General features: G+C 41.8%; 1 protein-coding gene across 1 annotated transcript in view; it reads left to right on the top strand.

The window, feature by feature from the left end:
* The window catches only part of slc2a9l2 (solute carrier family 2 member 9, like 2), a 224,003-nt gene that overhangs the window by 194,149 nt on the left and 12,907 nt on the right, over nucleotides 1–16,947 (top strand). Inside the window, exon 12 of the mRNA XM_021568636.2 lies at nucleotides 450–577. Within this exon, the coding sequence (XP_021424311.1) occupies nucleotides 450–577 (128 nt within the window). The remainder of the gene's footprint in view (nucleotides 1–449; nucleotides 578–16,947) is intronic.

Below are 16,947 nucleotides of genomic sequence, written 5' to 3'. Positions count from 1 at the left end.
GTGCAAAACTGATAGAGACATACCCCAAGCGCGACTTACAGCTGTAATCGCAGCAAAAGGTGGCGCTACAAATTATTAACTTAAGGGGGCTGAATAATTTTGCACGCCCAATTTTTCAGTTTTTGATTTGTTAAAAAAGTTTTAAATATCCAATAAATGTCGTTCCACTTCATGATTGTGTCCCACTTGTTGTTGATTCTTCACAAAAAAATACAGTTTTATATCTTTATGTTTGAAGCCTGAAATGTGGCAAAAGGTCGCAAAGTTAAAGGGGGCCGAATACTTTCGCAAGGCACTGTAAATCAGGAGCATCTCATGTATTTCAAAGTATATATATTTGACCCAGGTCTATTTGGATTAATCTGACCAATACGGTGTCTATTTTAGGACAGACTCTGAGGATTGATTGTTGACGAACTGTGTGTTTCTGTTCTTTTCTTCTCTCTCAGGTGGCATCCCCTTTGTACTGACCGGAGAGCTGTTTGAGCAGTCGTACCGACCCGCAGCCTTCATGATCGCAGGGATCGTCAACTGGGTCGCCAACTTCGCAGTCGGACTTTTGTTCCCGTTCATGCAAGTGAGTGTGTGTGTGTGATTGGCTGTGTGTGCATATCTTCAAATGTGTGGCTATGCGCTTACCAGCAGTATCAGAATGTGCCCATGCTGTGTGTGTTCCAATAAAATAGTATAATGGTGTCAGAAAGAATAGACTATTAGATTCTTACGTTGGAACATTTCCTGAAATTGCAGGGCACTGTTTTATTTCATACACAGCTCCCATAGCCCCAGGCAGCGCAGCAACAATGTCTCTTCTATTCTGTTCTCCTTCTACTCCCAGAAACATTCACTGCAGTTCTTCTTTTACTCTTCTGTCTGCTCTCTTTCTCTCTCTCTCTCTCTCTGTGTCTCTTTTGTTGATATGCTGGCGCAGAGTACAATCAATCAAATTAAATTAAATGTACAGTTGAAGTCGGAAGTTTACATACACCTTAGCCAAGTACATTTAAACTCAGTTTTTCACAATTCCTGACATTTAATCCAAGTAAAAAATTCCCTGTCTTAGGATCAGTTAGGATCACCACTTCATTTTAAGAATGTGAAATGTCAGAATAATACTAGAGAGGATGATTTCTTTCAGTTTTATTTCTTTCATCGCATTCCCAGTGGGTAACAAGTTTACATACACTCAATTAGTATTTGGTAGCATTGCCTTTAAATTGTTTAACTTGGGTCAAACATTTTGGGCAGCCTTCCACAAGCTTCCCACAATAAATTGGGTGAATTTTAGCCCATTCCTCCTGACAGAGCTGGTGTAACTGAGTCAGGTTTGTAGGCCTCCTTGCTCACACACGCTTTTTCAGTTCTGCCCACAAATGGGATTGAGGTCAGGGCTTTGTGATGGCCACTCCAATACCTTGACTTTGTTGTCCTTGTTGTCCATAGGCCATTTTCACACAACTTTGGAAGTATGCTTGGGGTCATTGTCCATTTGGAAGGTCATTGTCCATTTGGAATTTGCGACCAAGCTTTAACTTCCAGGCTGATGTCTTTAGATGTTGCTTCAATATATCAACATAATTGTTCCTCCTCATGATGCCATGAGGAAGGACAGCAGCAAAGTACCCCCACAACATGATGCTGCCATCCCCATGCTTCACGGTTGGGATGGTGTTCTTCGGCTTGCAAGCCACCCCCTTTTTCCTCCAAACATAACTATGGTCATTTTGGCAATACAGTTCTATTTTTGTTTCATCAGACCAGAGGACGTTTCTCCAAAAAGTATGATCTTTGTCCCCATGTGCAGTTGCAAACCATAGTCTGGCTTTTTTATGGCGGTTTTGGAGCAATGGCTTCTTCCTTGCTGAGCGGCCTTTCAGGTTATGTCGATATAGGACTCGTTTTACTGTGGATATAAATACTTTTGTACCTGTTTCCTCCAGCCTCTTCACAAGGTCCTTTGCTGTTGTTCTGGGATTGATTTACACTTTTCGTACCAAAGTACGTTCATCTCTAGGCGACAGACCTTGTCTCCTTCCTGAGCGGTGTGACAGCTGCGTGGTCCCATTGTGTTTATACTTGCATACTATTGTTTGTACAGATTAACATGGTACCTTCAGGCTTTTGGAAATTGCTCCCAAGGATGAACCAGACTTGTGGAGGTCTACAATTTTTTTTCTGAGGTCTTTCTTTAGATTTTCCCATGATGTCAAGCAAAGAGGCACTGCGTTTGAAGGTAGGCCTTGAAATACATCCAAATGTACACCTCCAATTGACTCAAATGATGTAAATTAGCCTATCAGAAGCTTCTAAAGCCATGACATAATTTTCGGGAATTTGCCAAGCTGTTTAAAGGCTTAGTGTATGTAAACTTCTGACCCACTGGAATTATGATACAGTGAATCATAAGTGAAATAATCTGTCTGTAAACAATTGTATTAAAAATGACTTGTGTCATGCACAAAGTAGATGTCCTGACCGACCTGCCAAAACTATAGTTTGTTAACAAGAAATTTGTGGAGTGGTTGAAAAAGGAGTTGTAATGACTCAAACCTAAGTGTATGTAAACTTCCGACTTCAACTGTACCTGTAAATTTGTGGGAAATTCACTCTGATTTACTCTTTAGTCATATCCTGTTTACATAATTGCTTATGCCATTGCCTACACCTAGCGACCTGTTTTTTTTAATGTACAAATTAATTTGAATTATTTTTATTTTTTGGGATCGGAAAGCCAGACAAAATTAAACGGACCTATTTATATAACGAATATGAATTCAGAGGGAAGAAATTATTAAATATTAAAGTATTAGACCTCTCACTAAAGGCTTCAGTCACTGCTTGTCCCAAATTGAGGATTAGCTGATAACTAAGAAACAAACATTCTGGATGATTTAGAGAATCTGGAACTATTTATTGATCAGCATTTTGATATGCTCGAAAAAGAAACGGATACATCGAAGCGAACAATCTTTCCCCGAGTTCTGCGAGCGAAACTGAAGGGAAGCCGCCATCTAAAATTCCAAATGTAACATTGGGAGGGGGACGTTTTTATAACTATGTTCCAGAAGATAATTGCTTACAAGCAGTTAAAAAAACTGGATCTATTGCCTAAGTGCATGTTGTGATTTTATTTACTTATTTATTTTACCCCTTTTTCGTGGTATCCAATTGTTTTAGTAGCTACTATCTTGTCTCATCGCTACAACAAAGACGAAGGTTGAAAGTCATGCATCCTCCGATACACAACCCAACCAAGCCGCACTGCTTCTTAACACAGTGCGCATCCAACCCAGAGGAAACACTGTGCACCTGGCAACCTTGCGCACACTGCGCCCGGCCCGCCACAGGAGTCGCTGGTGCGCAATGAGACGAGGACATCCCTACCGGCCAAGCCCTCCCTAACCCGGACGACGCTAGGCCAATTGTGCGTCACCCCACGGTCGCGACCGGTTACAACAGAGCCTGGGCGCAAACCCAGAATCTCTGTTGGCACAGCTGGCGCTGCAGTACAGCACCCTTAACCACTGCGCCACCCGGGAGGCCCCATGTTGTGATTTTTTAACCATTCCTGAACCTGTGGCCTGAAACAAGCTACAGAACAAATTATCTATTGATTCTTCTCTCTTTGCAGAGATTGTTATATGCCCCATATATATAGCATTTTGTTGGTGGCAAGAATTTTATATAATCTTTGAAATGGAAAAACTGTGTTTAATCAAGTGTAGGTTTTTTTGTACCAGCTCATGAACCATATGCCATGGAATTTGTACATCAAAAATCTCTTCCTGTTTATTTTGCAACCTTTATGGCGCATATGTCAACATTTTTGTCCTCAAGTGAAAGTGGTATATTTTCTATTTTTGACAGTTCCTTTCAGCCAATTTGTATCTTTGAGTTTGAGTTTATTTTAATTTTACAGGGACAGTGACATTAATCAACGTTTCAGTAAAAGTGCCGGTTTTAGCCAGCCGGCTAATTTTCAACCGCAGTCTGTGGGCAGGTTATTAAAAACAATTACAATATAGACAATAGCAACATAGGACAAGCAAGACATAGCATACAGACAGAGCAACATAGGACAAGCAAGACGTAGCATACAGACAGAGCAACATAGAACAAAAAGCAGCAAGACAAAATTCATAAAAGCAACAAAGTGTTTCCACACCTCACAAGTTACAGACAACAGACATGGAAAGTGGCAACACAAGCTAGGGACCATGTTCACAAATCTGATTGACCTTTAGCCATGTCTTCAAGCATTTTGTGAACGTGTGATATGTGGTGCAGTTATGTGTGTCTGATGGCAGTGTATTCCAGTCATGTGAAGCTCTCACAGAGAAAACAAATTTACTATAGGTGCTTTTCCTTAAGGGAACTATACAGTCATCTCTCATGGCAGACCTTGTGGATCTGCTGCCATATGTTTTGGTTTTCTGTTTAACAAAAATACGGAGTGGAGGGGGAGCCAGGCCATTTAGGATCTTGAATACAAGACATGCATCGGTGTATTGCACAAGATTTTCCCAACTCAGGAGCTCATGCTTTCTGAGGATGTAACAGTGATGATGGCTATTGGGCTTCCTATCAAGTACTTTGAGAGCCTGTTTGTAGACAGACTGAATAGGTCTTAATGTTGTACAGCAAGCTTGGGCCCAACTAGTCAAGCAGTATGTTAAGTGGGGGAGTATTATAGATTTTAAGTACAGTTTCGCTACCTCTGTAGTCAAACAATTAAGTGTAAATCAGAAATTAGTTAGGTTGAATTTGGTCATTTGAATTACCTTTTTCACATGCTTTTTAAAAGCGACGTTGGAATCAAGTATGATGCCACGGTACTTAAAATCAGATACCACCTGGAGCTTCTCCCCTGACACATAGACATCTGGCTCAGTAGCATCTGTTGCCTTCTTTGTGAAGAACATGCAAACAGTTTTTTTCACATTGAGACGCAAACACGAGTCACTGAGCCACTTTGTAACCTGGACCATTACAGTAGTGAGTTCTTGTGCAGCTTGTTGTTTGCCCTTTCCATGCACATATATCACTGTATCATCTGTATACATTCGAATGTCAGACCCAGTACAGACAGAAGGCAGATCATTAATGTACAGGCTGAACAAGAAGGGCCCCAGTATTGACCCTTGGGGCATGCCCACATCATAGCTAAGAGTGGGCAACAGCTCATTGCTCACTCTGACACACTGAGTTCTGCCTTCAAGGTATGATTTCATCCATCTCAAGGCATCAGGGGAAAAGTTGAACTCGGACAATTTTGTGATGAGAATCTCATGGTTAACAGGATCAAAAGCCTTCCTTAGGTCCAGAAACACAGCCCCAACAACGCCCCCTTTGTCCCCCTTTGTCCATCTTGGACATTTTCCAGAAGAAAGCAGTTGGCCGTTTCTGTGGAGTGTTTCGCTCTGAAGCCAAACTGCATGGAGTGTAATGTGAAGGGGCTGTTGTTGAGGTGAGCAATCAGTTGTTCTGCTACACGCTTTTCAATAACCTTTGACACCACAGGTAGTATACTAATGGGCCTGTAGTTACTCACGTCAGCAGGGTCGCCTGATTTAAAGATGGCTGTTATTATGGCCGACTTCCATACCCTTGGAAACACCCCGAGACCAATAGATGTTTTGGTGACCTTAGTAATAGGGCCAATGAGTGACTCTTTGTAGTTTTTAAGAAAAGTAGAGTCCAGACCAAACACATCATTGGCTTTAGAGTTCTTTAGTAAGCTAATCACCTTGTTCACCTATGACTCAGAAACCTCCCTTATGATGAAGACAGGTTGAGTGTCATTCACTAGCACTGAGCCCAAGAAACAAGTGGAGGGGTTCTGTGTCAGTACCCTGACAGAGTCAATAAAGTAGGAATTGAAGGCTATTGCTATTTCGACTGCATCCTGTGTTAGATTGTTATTCACCATGATTTCTAGTCTTTTTGCAGTGTTACTATGGTCTTTCCCTGTTAACTTTTTTAGATTCTCCCAGATCAGTTTAGAATTTCCCTTTGCTTCACCAATTATGTTAATAAAAAAGTTTGCCTTGGCCTGTCTGATTTCTTTCATCACCTTACTTCTCAACATGGTAAACCTACATCTTTTTTTATGATCTGCTAAGCCATTACAATTATAACTGGCTATACTTATTTTACCCATTTACCATAATGATACCCAGGTTTCAATTATACTTACCACGACCAATGTTTGTAAACTTAACATTAAAAAGCACCATGATGATTAAGTGTCCATAGCTGTGCCATAATAATTTGCACTGTTAAGCATACTGTAGCTGCAACTTTGTAATCCTCCAATTGTTGTAATATTCCACCCACTAAAACCTCCCCCCATATCTAGGTCTGTTGTCACTACGACCATCAGACCATCTCCCTGACTCATGACGCACCTTTGCGTCCTAAGGCAAACCCTTGGCCGCAAATTGGCGTTGACCGGAGGGAAATATGGGCAGTCCCATGATAACATAAATATCTAACCAAAGGACATGGAAAGAACAGTCATAAAAAAATAAACAGTAACAATAATAGATCATATTAATAGAAATAATAACAGCAATCTTTTAAATGCATGCTCATATTTAGAACGTCCAGGCAAGGCTATAAGCATGTCAGCCCAGCCTGCTCAGTTCATTGGATTCAATTGTTTGAAGAAAAAAAAATATGAAAAAATGAAGAGAAAACAAGCTAAATATATCGGAAGACATCCTTTTTTTAATGTCCATTACATGCAAGACATATTTAATGTAGTCCTCATTATATCCTGTTGTATTCTGACAAAAAAAGAAAGAAGGAAAAAGGAACATAGATTCTAATGGCCGCTAATGACTGCAAGTAAAAATGTGTCTTAGGCATCACACTGCCCATAAAGGAATACACAAGTTTAACTTACAATTGACTCTGAAACAGCCATGGCACGATAGCCAAGAATACATGCAGCAGTGACAAACCTGAGCAGGTAAACCTGTAAAACCAACTCTCTACACCCATACACATTTTGTTTTTTATTCCAGGGTCGTTGATCTATCACCTTGGCTGTTTTAAACCTAGGCCTATATCATTAGGATCAAGAATATAAAAGGTAGCATGAATAGCTTATATAGAAATATATAATATACCTCTCTCCCTCTTAGAGAAGTACTTCCATTAGCCAGTTATTGTGTTAGTTATACCGTTAACTTCAATCAGTTTATACCAGTGTTAACCAGCCCGCCACACACTAATAGAAACAACAACCCTGTTGACAATACCTAATCCATTTGCCGGTGTGTACCGAAACAATAATCATCCTTTACATTTTTTATATTTAGTTAGTTATATTGAGATTTATTTTTTAATGTAAAGGAGTAATAACACCAATTATTATAGGATTGTATAAGCCTATTCCAATAGACAACCTATGCAGGTTTTTAATTATATCATCCTTTATCCTAGCCCTATAATAAATCTATTAATATTTATTACGTTTTATCTTAAAAGCGAATTGTTCCAATTCACATTGCCCAACAATTGCCGCACTATATAACAGATTTTAAGTGATAATATAAGTGACCTCTACAATTAGGCCATATCATATCCAACTAAAAAAACAAATGTACAATCTTCAATTTAAATAAGTAAATAAGAAAAAAGGTCAACTTTACCCATCTTTGCCTTGCCCTAAATCAAAACCTGATATTACGTCCACATAGTCCAGTTGCATATTGCCTAAATAGAAAAAGGATAAGTTCATCATACCCATTCTGCATTACCATAAGTCCAACCTACAAAATGTTTTTGTAAAAAACAAATTAATCCATATTTGTACTGTGTAATATGGTACAAATATGTATCAGGGACTACTTCAACAGGAAGTAGCTATCACCCACAGCCATGTTGTATTCTTCGAGTCCTTGAACATTTGGTTGTTTACATATCATTTATCGACCACGAGACGAACATTCTGCTTCTCTGCTTGGGGCCTTTTGAAAGGGGGCTACAGGGCACGTCATCTCCACTAGTTCATGGGGAAATAGTTCATTAATAGACAATTGGGTGTTCTTCAATTCCCTACCCTGTTGTAACAAGGCAATTTTTATTTTATAGTGGGTTAGCATAGCTACAAGCGGATGGGTCCTTCCCTCTGCTCTGCCACCGAAAATGTGAGACCTTTGAAAATCAATTGTTTCCACCTGTTCGTCCGTCATCTTGGGATTACGTTTCATAAACACCTTGACTTTTTTCCTTCGTTGACTGATAGTTCTTGTTTTCATCCTCCCTTATTCCCATTATAACAAATTATTTTTCATACTTCTACACTTTAGATCAAGTAATTCGTCTTTCATTGTTTTATTATCATACCGTAGCCTCTCTGTAGTGTCTTATTTTCCGCTCGTATTTCTTCCATCATTTTATTACTGTAATCGATTCAACTTCCCCCAGTAGCCCAGGCAATAGATCCAGTTTTTTAAACTGCTCGCTCATGCTTGTAAGCAATGCTCTATCTTCTGGAGACATAGTTATAAAAACGTCCCCCTCCCAATGTTACATTTGGCATTTTAGATGGCAGCTTCCCTTCAGTTTCGCTCGCAGAACTCGAGGAAAGGTCTTCTTGTTCGCTTCGATGTATCCGTTTCTTTTTCGAGCATATCAAAATTCTGATCAATAAATAGTTCCAGATTCTCTAAATCATCCAGAATGTTTGTTTCGTAGTTATCAGCTAATCCTCAATTTGGGACAAGCTGTGACTGAAGCCTTTAGTGAGAGGTCTAATTCTTTAATATTGAATCATCCCCCCCCCCCCAAAAAAAACATGTTTTGTTCACATGATACATTTTATTTTATTTTACCTTTATTTAACCAGGCAAGTCAGTTAAGAACAAATTCTTATTTTCAATGACGGCCTGGGAACAGTGGGTTAACTGCCTGTTCAGGGGCAGAACGACAGATTTGTACCTTGTCAGCTCGGGGGTTTGAACTCGCAACCTTCCGGTTACTAGTCCAACGCTCTAACCACTAGGCTACCCTGCCGCCCCAAATGTACATGTATAAATAAATGTATAAATAAAAAAAACTGTTCGCTAGGTGTAGGCAAGGGCATAAGCAATTATGTAAACAGGATATGACTAAAGAGTAAATCAGAGTGACTTTTCCACAAATATCAGGTACAGTTGAAGTCAGAAGTTTACATACACTTAGGTTGGAATCATTAAAACTTGTTTTTCAACCACTCCACAAATGTCCTGTTAACAAGCTATAGTTTTGGCAAGTCGGTTAGGACATCAAGTTTGTGCATGACACAAGTCGTTTTTCCAACAATTGTTTACAGACAAATTGTTTACAGACAGACCAAGTGGTATGGTTAAAAGATTCAGCAATGGTCTGCAACCTTTAGCCATCTCGTAATTGAGGTAAGCTCGGTCTGGTGATAATTTCTCAAAGTTGGGTTTTATTCGGAATGGCAGAAAAGGGCTGTCCCAGGATGTCTGACCCTAACTGGGCTCAGGGGCAGTCCTCTGATTTAGTTCAAATCCAATTCCCTTTTTGAGTTTTCCTTCATTAAACAGTACAAAATCACATTGTACAATTGTGCAAACAGTATCATACTCACTCATTTATCTTATACAACAATTAGATGTAAACCTTATATCTGGGGCTATTATATAAACAGCGTTATGGTAATGTGGCCACACCGTCTCCCATGAGCTTCCCAAGTTGTGACAAACGGACCAGTTCGTAGCTGGATTCTTCACCGATCTTTTACACTTTCTCCGGAACATGAAATTTCTTCGTACCTGAAGTTCTGTGAGGTGGAAGGATTTCCTTTGTCTCCATGAAAAACTACTCTCCATAACTGTGTGTCCATGAGGTTATCTCAGGAATTTACGACCTCTGACCACAGCAGCCTAGTTGAAGGAGGCAAGGGGGAGGCAGGGAGAGGGGGATGGGCTTGCTATACCCAAAGAGGCCAACGTCATGACACAGGGCAGTGTCCCCAATCACTGCCCTGGGATATTGGGCCTCCAACACCACTTCCAGGAGCATCTGGTCTCCCATCCAGGAAATGACCAGGACCAACCATGCTTAGCTTCAGAAGCAAGCCAGCAGTGGTATGCAGGGTGGTATAATGCTGGCAATTGAAGCTCGTCTGGAGGTTAGTTAACACAGTGTCCAAAGAAGTGCCAGAAGTATACAGAATGGTGTCGTCTGCGTAGAGGTGGATCAGATAATCACCAGCAGCAAGAGCGACATCATTGATGTATACAAAGAAAAGAGTCGACCAAAGAATTGAACCCTGTGGCAACCCCATAGAGACTGCCAGAGGACCGGACAACAGGCGTGAAATAATTTGACACGCTGAACTCTGTCTGAGAAGTAGTTGGTGAACCAGGTGAGGCAGCCATTTGAGAAACCAAGGCTCTTGAGTTTGCCTATAAGAATGTGGTGATTGACAGAGTCGAAAGCCTTGGCCAGGTCGATGAATACAGCTGCTCAGTATTGTCTTTGATCGATGGCGGTTATGATATAGTTTAGGACCTTGAGCGTGGCTGAGGTACACCCATGACCAGCTCGGAAACCAGATTGCATAGCGGAGAAGGTACGGTGGGATTCGAAGTGGTCGGTGATCTGTTTGTTAACTTTGCTTTCGAAAACCTTAGAAAGACAGGGTAGGATAGAATAGGTCTGTAACAGTTTGGGGCTAGAGTGTCTCCCCCTTTGAAGAGGGGGATGACCGTGGCAGTTTTACATTCTTTGGGGATCTCAGACGATACAAAACAGAGGTTAAACAGGCTAGTAATAGGGGTTGCAACAATAGTTGCAATAGTTTAAGAAAGAGAGGGTCCAGATTGTCTAGCCCGGCTGATTTGTAGGGGTCCAGATTTTGCAGCTCTTTCAGAACATAAGATATCTGGATTTGGGTGAAGGAGAAATGGGGGAGGCTTGGGCAAGTCGCTGTGGGGGGTGCAGGGTTGTTGACCGGGGTAGGGGTAGCCAGGTGCAAAGCATAGCCTGCCGTAGATAAATGCTTATTGAAATTCTCAATTGTCATGGATTTTTCGGTGACCGTGTTTCCTAGCCTCAGTGCAGTGGGCAGCTGGGAGGAGGTGCTCTTATTCTCCATGGACTTCAGTGTCCCAGAACTTTTTGGAGTGCTACAGGATGCAAATTTCTGTTTGAAAAAGCTAGCATTTGCTTTCCTAACTGCCTGTGTATCTTGGTTCCTAACTTCCCTGAAAAGTTGCATATCACGGGGGCTATTCGATGCAAATTCAGTACGCCACAGGATGTTTTTGTGCTGGTCGAGGGCAGTCAGGTCTGGAGTGAACCAAGGGCTATATCTGAGAAGTGTTATTTTGGGGTCAGAATGGAAAACCTAGTTCAGTCTGCTTTCCACCAGACACTGGGAGATGAATTCCCCTTTCAGTAGTACAGTAACCTAAAACACAAGGCCAAATATACATTTGAGTTGCGTGAATGTTTCTGAGTAGCTTAGTTACAGTTTTGACTTAAATCGGCTTGAAAATCTATGGCAAGACTTGAAAATGTCTGTCTAGCAACTTGACAGAGCCTGATGAATTTTACAAAGAATAATTTGCAAATATTGTACAATCCATGTGTGCAAAGCTCTTAGAGACGTACTCTACACAGAAATACTCACAGCTGTAGTCGCTACCCAGGGTGATTCTAACATGAATTGAGTCAGTTGTGTGAATACTTATGTAAATGACATATTTCTGTATTTAATTGTCAATACATTTGCAAAAAAGGGGGTTGTGGGTGAGAGAAAAAATCTATTTAAAACCTCTCTAGGGTATGTGGCCAACATCCGGTGAAATTACAGAGCGACAAATTCAAAAACAGAAATACTCATAATACAAATGTGTAAATCATACAAGTGTTATACATCGGCTTAAAGATGAACTTCTTGTTAATCCAATCGTTGTATCAGATTTCAAAAAGGCTTTACGGCAAAAGCATACCATGCGATCATCTGAGGACAGCGCCCAGCACACAAAACATTACAAACAGTAACCAGCCATGTAGAGGAGTAACAAAAGTCAGAAATAGCGATAAAATGAATCACTTACCTTTGATGATCTTCATATGGTTCCACTCACATTTCTCCTAGTTTGTTTTGTTCGATAAAGTCCCTCTTTATATCCAAAAACCTCAGTTTTGTTGGCGCGTTTTGTTCAGTAATCCAATGGCTCCAAGGCGGTCACAAAAGGCAGACGAAAAATCCAAATAGTATCAGTAAAGTTCATAGAAACATGTCAAGCAATGTTTATAATCAATCCTCAGATTGTTTTTAGTCATAATAATCAATAATATTTCAACCGGACAATAGCTTTGTCAATATAAAAGAAAAACAGGAAAGGCACACTCTTTCGTGCGCAGAAAACAGGTCTGGGGACTTTCCACTATCCACTGACTCAGAGTGGTCTTACTCCCTCTTTTTTTCAGAATACAAGCCTGGAACAATTTCTAAAGACTGTTGTCATCTAGTGGAAGCCATAGGAAGTGCAATCTGAGTCCTAAGTCAGTGGATACTGAATAGGCAGTCAATGGAAAACTACAAACATAAAAGAAATCCCACTTCCTGGATGGATTTTTCTCAGGTTTTCACCTGCCATATCAGTTCTGTTATACTCACATACATTATTTTAACAGGATGGGGAACTTTGATGTGGGTGGGATCCCCATCATGAGGGGCTGCAGTGGCTCGTGGGTCTACGTAGCTGAGCTGCCAGCTGGGCTGCCAATTGCCCATCCCTGCTGTAACACCACAAAATGTGGAATAAGTCAAGGGGTATGAATACTTTCTGAAGGCAGCGTCAATCTCTTCAAAGGACATCTCTAACCTTTATTAATTTTCCCTTTTTTAGCCTCAAATTCTGTCTTGCCAAGCCTGTATTACACAGTGCTAAATTATTATCTCATCCCATGTCTCCTTTCTATGGGCAGTGGGTTATCAATAAGCAACTCGTGCATTCAAAATAGTTGTCTCCAGTCTTATGGGGTGTTTGTGTGTGTGTGTGTGTGTGTGTGTGTGTGTGTGTGTGTGTGTGTGTGTGTGTGTGCGCGCGCACTGGCAAATCCAAGCTGTTTAATTCTCGAACAATAAATGACGTATTTATTTATGACTCATTATCAGATCCAGACATGTCCTCTGTGCAGGACTCCATCTTAAATATTGAGCCACGACATTTCGTTATTAGTCATTCCGTTACAGGGAGGAGAATCCAATGAGGGACGACTCACAGTGTGAGTGATGAGTGATTCAGCAAACACTGAGATGCTGGCCACCCCCCAAACAGTTGTGTTGCATCGAGTAGTGTAGAATCAATTACTATAATGTTGAAAATGTATAAGATTGTATGATTCTATTGTATTACGTGCTAGAGGTTGTAATCTTATTTAACTTTGTTTAATTGATGTGTGTCTTGTTCTGTCTGAGCATGTGTGAATGCTTGTGTCTCTGTGTGAGTGCAAACAGGGGATCCGAAGGATTTCACTTTGTTATTTACACTAATCTCATTGCAAAACAGCAGGGAGAAGTAGAAGGTGCTGTCCCATTCACTGGCACCTGCGAGTTTTAATCATGGAAGATATTGAACAAAATTATTCAGATGGGCCTTGGAAGGTTGACTCAGAGAGCAAAATGTAAAGTTTTGAACAAAAACTTCCCCTCGAAGATTAAGCACAAAGAGCTGCCACCGGCGACACGTTCAACATACCGATGATGTGAAGTGACCTTCCATCAAACGTGCACCCTGCTCTCGCCGCAGCCCCTCAAGGTCTCCGAAATCCACTGTTGCAGTCTACACCACTGTCGCTCTGCATAATGGAGGTGAAAGCTAACTCCGAGCTAAAGTCCAGCGTTTCCATTATCTGCTAATTGTTGGCTTTTAGCCAATAAAAAAACATAAAAGCAGAAAAATTCTAACATTGTCAGCCATATCCTGATAAAAATAAATATCCATAAATGTCCACCATCAGCCGTCATTTGTGCGAATCAGGAGAATGACCTGGGTAGACTCAGCCTAACGAGGTAACCTAATTTGGTAGATGTCAAGGGCTCCACAGTGTGCACTAATTACTGTACACTTCTCTCTCCCCAGACACCTTTGACACAGTGTCACTTCAGTGGAAACCAGAGGCAGAGCAGGGAAGGCAGACTGGGAGAGAGAGAGATGATGAGTAGGTGAAAGACAGGGAATAAGGACCTCTGTGTAGAGATTTAATGTAGAGTACAGTGAGATATAGGGGCTACAACACTGCTAGATGATAGAGAGCTACTGTAGAGGGATGAGTTGAGTGGAGGAGACAGAGAGGGAAGAAATTAAAGCGGTATAGACATGCAGTTAGAGAGGGAGGGGTATAGAGAGCGAAGAATAGATAAATAGGGAAGAGAGAGAGGGAAATGACACAAAACACTGGGTGCGGTGGGGGAGGGGAAATGACAGAGGTTTATTTTTAGCAGAAACGCATGCAGGGACCTAAAAATAAAGCTGTGACGGCTGGGTACGTTAGTCAGTACTCGGGGGTAGGGGTGCGCTGACATGCTCTCACGCTGACTCACTGGGCACTCGCTGGCACCTGGACCCAGCAACCCGCTGTCTGTCAATATAACACCAGTCACATCAACACCCTATGATGCAGACAACTACATTGATAGAAGCCACAATCTATCTGCAATATTAAAGCTGATCTACCCCCTAAATAAAAAAATGAAACACACCATGTCCCCGTGTGATGGGTCACCTTTGACAGGGTCAGTCGGCCCTTCTCCCCCTCCTTTCTGATATTTGTCTAGCTACTCGTCATCCAAACACAGAGGCTCTGGGAAGATAACACAAATTCCAGAACTCAGACCTGAACAGGGGCTCACTCACACACAATCTGTCAAATGCGGAAAGCGTAATATAGCTAAATTATTCATCATTCTGCTCAAGTCTTTTCTTTTTTTATTTATCCGTTATTTTACCAGGTAAGTTGACTGAGAACACGTTCTCATTTGCAGTAACGACCTGGGGAATAGTTACAGGGGAGAGGAGGGGGAGTAATGAGCCAATTGTAAACTGGGGATTATTAGGTGACCGTGATGGTTTGAGGGCCAGATTGGGACTTTAGCCAGGACACCGGGGTTAACACCCCTACTCTTACGATAAGTGCCATGGGATCTTTAATGACCTCGGAGAGTCAGGACACCCGTTTAACGTCCCATCCAAAAGACGGCACCCTACACAGGGCAGTGTTGGGATATTTTTTTTTTAGACCAGAGGAAAGAGTGCCTCCTACTGGCCCTCCAACACCACTTCCAGCAGCATCTGGTCTCCCATCCAGGAAATGACCAGGACCAACCCTGCTTAGCTTCAGAAGCAAGCCAGCAGTGGTATGCAGGGTTGTATACCATTGGGAAGGTGGCATCCACCTTTGGGAAGGTGATGAAGATGACAAAAATTGCGGAACTCAAACCTGAACAGGGGTTCAGTCAATTCAATTGTCAAACCAAAACAGTGATGCTTTGGTGGTCTGATTCCTAACTACAATTTTTGTCATACTTTCTGCTCCAGGCTTGGGAAGATGACAACAATTTTGAAAGTCTGAAACCTGGACAGGACTGTAGTGTCGCTGAGAAATGTCAGCTGGGCTGTCAGGAGAATACTGTCTTGCCATGGAGATGTCCGGCTGCTTTACTATTGTGATGAGGTGACTCATTGGCCTGCTGTCACAACACAGGGAGAGCTGTGGAGCAAAATATCCGTTCAAGTTAAACAAATTTAAAGGAGGCAAAAGTGATGTAATGTGCCATGCAAAAATAAACATTTAGGCCTAGATTCAATCAGATCAAGCGTCAACCAGCGATAGCAGACAGCCGCGTAGCGGATGTGTTGGAGGGTGAACTGCGTTGGAGCTGTCAAACCGGTGAGCAGCTGCTCTTGCAATCATTGTCACAAAGCCATACCTGCCCCTCTCATTTTAGGAGTTCAGAATGAGAAAGTTTAGGCTAAAGAATTACGCTCAAATTGAAAAATCATTCAACTAAATAATGAGTATTTTTATCATTTTAATCGAGGTGTAGGTTACGTTTCACAACAGTGATAGGCTAGATCGCTGACAATGATGAGACAGCCTATAGGGAGGAGGTCAGAGACCTGGCAGTCTGGTGCCAGGATAACAACCTCTCCCTCAACGTGATGAAGACAAATAAGATGATTGAGGATTACAGAAGAAGGAGGACCGAGCACACCACAATTCTCATCGACAGGGCTGTAGTCGAACAGATTGAAAGCTTCAAGTTCCCTGGTGTCCACATCACCAACAAACTATCATGGTCAAAACACACCAAGACAGTTGTGAAGAGGGCATGACAATGTCTGTTCCCTCTCAGTAGACTGAACAAATTTCGCATGGGTCCTCAGATTCTCAAGAAGTTCCACAGCCGCACCATCGAGAGTATCCTGACTGGTTGCATCATCGCCTGGTATGGCAACTGCTCAGCCTCCGACCGCAAGGCACTACAGGGGGTAGTGCGAACGGCCCAGTACATCACTGGGGCCAAGCTTCCTGCCATTCAGGACCTCTATACCAGGCGGTGTCAGAGGAAGGCCCAAAAGACTCCAGCCACCATAGTCATAGACTGTTCTCTCTGCTACCACACGCCAAGTCTGGGTCCAAAAGGCTCCTTAACAGCTTCTACCCCCAAGCCTTAAGACTCCTGAACAGCTAATCAAATGTCTACCTGTACTATTTGCATTGTGCACCCCACCCCCATTTTTACACTGCTGCTACTCTCTGTTTATTATCCATACATAGTAACTTTTCCTCTACCTACATGTACATATTACCGCGACTAACCGGTGCCCCCTCACATTGACGCTGAACCGGTACCCCCTGTATATAGCATCGCTACAGTTATTTTAATGTTGCTCCTTAATTATTTGTTAT

Source organism: Oncorhynchus mykiss, chromosome 17, assembly GCF_013265735.2.
Source record: "Oncorhynchus mykiss isolate Arlee chromosome 17, USDA_OmykA_1.1, whole genome shotgun sequence".
Taxonomy (NCBI): Eukaryota; Metazoa; Chordata; class Actinopteri; order Salmoniformes; family Salmonidae; genus Oncorhynchus; species Oncorhynchus mykiss.
This window is presented reverse-complemented; position numbering and strand designations above follow the sequence as displayed.